At 56.5% G+C, this 4,981-nt stretch overlaps 1 protein-coding gene across 1 annotated transcript; it reads left to right on the plus strand.

Annotated features, from left to right (window-relative positions):
• Window positions 1-2,831: 2,831 nt before the first annotated feature.
• On the plus strand, window positions 2,832-4,130 carry GPR45 (G protein-coupled receptor 45; the record flags this gene model as incomplete). The annotated part of the gene is made up of 1 exon (XM_082851559.1): window positions 2,832-4,130. One exon carries the CDS (start codon window positions 2,832-2,834, stop codon window positions 4,128-4,130), a length of 1,299 nt encoding a protein of 432 aa, XP_082707685.1.
• Window positions 4,131-4,981: the final 851 nt, after the last annotated feature.

The raw sequence follows: 4,981 nt of genomic DNA on the forward strand, positions 1-4,981 counted from the left end.
CCCGCAGAGCCTTTAGACTAAGTGGTCTGAGGCTTCCTAGATTCCTACATCACCCCTGCCCTTCAACTTGAGATCTCTGTGATAAGGACAACTCTAGGGAAGTTGGAAAGAGATGCTTCTTGCCAGCACAGAGGAAGAAGTAGGCATGAGGAAGTGGAAAGCAGGAGGGCTTCCAAAAAAGAGAAGCATCAGCTGAGGTGTCTCTGGAAGCTTCTACAGGTCTGATGCTCACCTGGCTCACACAGTTTGTCTCTGGCAGAAGGTAAAGGAAAGAAGAAACCATTCCAGTCTCCGAATGCTTTCGTTCCTGGACCACCACCTGCGGCAGGAATCTCCACTTGGTCACGTGTGTTCTTTTGGCTCCTGGTGGGCACTGCCTGCACCAGCCCAAGCTGGTCACTGCCCACGTGATCCCCCCCCCCATGGCTAGTGGGACTTTCCCAGGGGCCTGGTGCAGCCCGAACCTGCCTGCCCAGCCTCCTGGTTCCATGGCCACTCTAGTCACCTACATTCTCTACTGCAACATTCTTTTTTTTTTTTTTTGCGGTACGCGGGCCTCTCACTGCTGTGGCCTCTCCCGTTGCGGAGCACAGGCTCCGGATGTGCAGGTTCAGCGGCCATGGCTCACGGGCCCAGCCGCTCCGCGGCATGTGGGGTCTTCCCGGACCGGGGCTCGAACCCGTGTCCCCTGCATCGGCAGGCGGATTCTCAACCACTGCGCCACCAAGGGAAGCCCCTCAGTTTCTCTTTAAGACTGCTGGTCCTCCTCACGCTAGCGACCTTGAGTCCTCATCCTGCCCAATTCCCAGCAGTGAGAGGCCCGCGTACCACAAAAAAAAAAAAAAAAAAAAAAAAAAAAGAGAAACTGAGGCCCTGACTCCAGAGGAACCAGAAAAAGTTCAGAAAATAATGAAGAGAACTTAAAATACCACCTCTAGTAACCTGGAGAGTTTCGAGCGTACATCCCTCAACGAGTGAAGAGTACAAAAGACACAGAAGATAGGAACACTCTGAGATTTAAAAACATGACTGCCAGGGTCAGAAATTAAATAGGACTAAACATAAAGTCAAAAAACGCCTCAGAGCACAGTGTAAAAAAGAGTCCAAAGCAGAGAAATTAAACACACACACACACACACACACACACACACACACACACACACACACGGAAACACAACATTGTAAATCAACTACATTTCAATGAAAATTTTTTAAATAAGTTTTTTTTTAAAAAATAAGGGAAAAGAAAAGAAAAATTAAGGCCCAATCAGTGAGGTCCAGCATCTACCTGTTAAGTATTCCCCACAAAGATCAAAAGGGAGAAAACTAGCAAAGACGTGAAACAAGAAACTTTCCCAGAGTTGAGGGGCACATGGCTTTGGATTCAAAAGGCCCACTGAGTACCCAGCACAACAAACAAGAAAAGACTCATATCTAGACACTGCCTTGTAAACGTTTTTCAGAAAGAAAATATCCAGCCTTCAAGAGGCCATAACTTGTCACCTGTGAAGGAACAGAATCGAATCCACTTCCAGCCTAACCCCAGCAATGCTGAATGCCAGGAGTGACGTCTCCCAGTCTCTGCAAGGACATTCCTTCAGCCTCACGTGGACAGCCTGCCAAGTCATCGGTCAGTGGGAAGCTATGGAATTTGTATGTTACGGACGAGGAGGTCACACCAGCAGAGGTTAAGCAGCCTTCCGGAGGCGCCCACTGATGGGAAAGTGGTGGATTTCACCTGCTCAAGCAAGCTGACTTTGGACTGAGCTACAGAACACCATCCTTGCCACACCCATGAAAGAAACAAGAAATGAAAGATAACATCCTTTTTTTAAAAAAGTTTTTGGCTGTGTTGGATCTTCGTTGCGGTGCACGGGCGTCTCATTGCGGTGGCTTCTCTTTTTGCGGAGCACGGGCTCTAGGCGTGCGGGCTTCAGTAGACGTGGCTCACAGGCTCAGTAGCTATGGCTTGCGGGCTCTAGAGAAGGCTCCTTCTCTAGAGCCTTCCCAGGCTCTAGAGCGCAGGCTCAGTAGTTGTGGCGCACGGGCTTAGTTGCTCCGCGGCACATGGGATCTTCCTGGACCAGGGATTGAACCTGTATCGCCTGCATTGGCAGGTGGATTCTCAACCACTGGGCCACCAGGGAAGCCCCAATAGCACCCTTTAAAAGGGTTTATCTAGGGGGAGAGTGTCCTCCTTTTCATCAGTGTTTCCAAAAGTAACATTCTAGCAGCACTAGTTATCCAGAGTGTTACCATTAGGGGAAACTGGGGGAAGGGTACATGGGATCTTGCTGGATTATTTCTTACAACTGCATGTGACTCCACACGTAGAACAAATAGCGGCATCAACTGCCATTTATTTACTCCACAAAATTTCTGTTGAGCATCTTCTCCGCTGGGGACACAGCAAACAACACAGACAAGACCCTGCCCTCATGGAGCTGGCTTTCTACTGGGGGTTGCCTTGTCCGAAGCTTCACTGGATCAGGCTGTTTATAATCCAAGTTATAAAATACATGCCGATTATGGAGATGTTGATTACGAAGTCTGGTCCCCCACAAGGTGGGTCTAATCGGGTTTCCCGGGTGATGTGACAAGGCTCGGCGTATTTGTGAAGACCAAGCCTCATCCCACGTGGGAAGTGAGTGAGTCACCGCCACTCTGATGTTTAAAATACCTGTAAAAGGCAAACACTGCTCTGTTCAACCCGTGCTTGGAAGGTCTAACCCCGTCCTCTTCCGTGCTTCTTTGCCCCAGGCCGCTGAGAGCGTCCGAGGAGAAAGCTGCGGACACAGTCGGTTGTCACGGAGATGATGAGGCTGTGATTGATGAATCGCAAATCCCCGCCAGTTGCTCCCGAAGAGGGAGGCTCCTCCCAGCCTTTGCAGCGCCCTCCAGATCCAAGACAACCGGGAGGCAGATGCAGCCGGCAGACAGGAGGCTGCCGCCCCCGAGGCGCTGAGGCCCCTTCCTCTCCCTGCTGCCCCGGCTCCAGGATTTCCTCCGCGATGGCCTGTAACCGCTCGTCCATCGAGACCTACGAATACCTGCTGCCCAGCGGGAGCCACGCGGCGGAGCCCGGGCCCCCCGCGCCGCCGGCGCCCCTCAGGGTGTCCCTGGCGGTCCTCATGATGCTGACGGGCGTGGTGGGGCTGCTCGGCAACGCCGTGGTCTGCATCATCGTGTACCAGAGGCCGGCCATGCGCTCCGCCATCAACCTGCTGCTGGCCACGCTGGCCTTCTCGGACATCATGCTGTCCCTGTGCTGCGCGCCCTTCGCCGCCGCCACCCTCGTCACCGTCCGCTGGCGCTTCGGGGACTCCTTCTGCCGGCTGTCGGCCGCGCTCTACTGGTTCTTCGTCCTGGAGGGCGTGGCTATCCTGCTCATCATCAGCGTGGACCGCTTCCTCATCATCGTCCAGCGCCAGGACAGGCTGAACCCCCGCAGGGCCAAGGTGATCATCGCCGCGTCCTGGGCGCTGTCCTTCTGCGTCTCGGCCCCTTCGCTGGCCGCCTGGCCGCTGGTGGAGGTGCCGGCGCGGGCGCCGCAGTGCGTGCTGGGCTACACCGACCTGCCGGCCGGCCGCGCCTACGTGCTGGCGCTGCTGGGCGCCGCCTTCTTCGCGCCCTTCGCCGTGATGCTCGGCTCCTACCTGGGCATCCTGCACACGGTGCGCAAGAACGCCGTGCGCGTGCACAACCAGTCGGACAGCCTGGACCTGCGGCGGCTGCCCCGCGCCGGCCTGCGGCGGCTCCAGCGGCAGCAGCAGGTCAGCCTGGACCTGAGCTTCAAAACCAAGGCCTTCACCACCATCCTGATCCTCTTCGTGGGCTTCTCGCTGTGCTGGCTGCCGCACTCCGTCTACAGCCTGCTGTCCGTGTTCAGCCGGAGGTTCTACTGCGGCCCCTCCTTCTACGCCACCAGCTCTTGCATCCTAGGGCTCAGCTACCTCAAGTCCGTCTTCAACCCCATCGTCTACTGCTGGCGAATCAAGAAGTTCCGCGAGGCCTGCCTGGAGCTGCTACCCCAGACCTTCCAGACCCTCCCCAAAGTGCCTGAGCGGATCCGGAGGCGGATCCAGCCGAGCACCGTCTACGCGTGCACCGAAAACCAGTCCGCCGTGTAGGGGGTGGCGGTGAGCCCCTGCCCCCCGCGCGGCTTCCTGGGACTCCCGTGCCGTCAGCCTCTTAGCGCAAAGGGACTCACCTGTTGCCGGGTGGGCTGCGGCTCCCAGGTTGGCACGGTGAATTATTTTTGTTCTCCCTGCGGGTCTGATGGAAACGGAACGGCCGTCACGACAAAAGGGGAAACGGGTGGGTGATGAAGGAGTCCCAGCGTTAGGGAGGCGAGGGGAGCAGGGAGGGAGGTTGGCTGCGGGGCAGGAGGAAAGCTCTGTCTAAAGAGCTCTCAAGATCTGCCTCGCAGACAGCCGTGGTGCCGTGCTCTGACGCGAGAAACCCAGGTGGTTCACCGCTGGGTCATCAGTCCGTGTGCTGGCGCCAGCGTTCTCCAGAGGCGTCTGCGTGTGCGGCGTACGTTGTGGAAACGTGCCAGGTTCCTCACAGGGCTCAGATGTGCGTTTTGCACGAAGCCGAATCGTCCGTTCTATAAACCAAAATCACGCGGGAAGCAGAGGAGCCCCTGGGCTTTTCAGCTGCCCCCGTGTGACACGTGGGAGGCCTTGGTGGCTCGAAGCCCAGAGAATGTTCGGGGGCAGCTCAGCTGAAATGACAAGCCCACCCCAGCGCACATCCTCAACCCTCCTCCCTGGACCGGCCCACTGGACCCTCACCCTGAAGCCTGTCACCTCCCTGCCTGCCGTGACAGCCCCTGCCCCTTCCCTCTCTCTCGCCTCTGGTTCCCGGGACCCCTTTGTCCTCATTCTGTCTGTCCCCGTGAGCAGGAACCACACTCCTTCTCCTGTGATCCATCTTTTCAGCAAGTACTTGCAGCGACTTGCTTTCAGCCCCAGAAGCG

Source organism: Leucopleurus acutus (genome assembly GCF_964270905.1).
Source record: "Leucopleurus acutus genome assembly, chromosome: 12".
Classification (NCBI taxonomy): domain Eukaryota; kingdom Metazoa; phylum Chordata; class Mammalia; order Artiodactyla; family Delphinidae; genus Leucopleurus; species Leucopleurus acutus.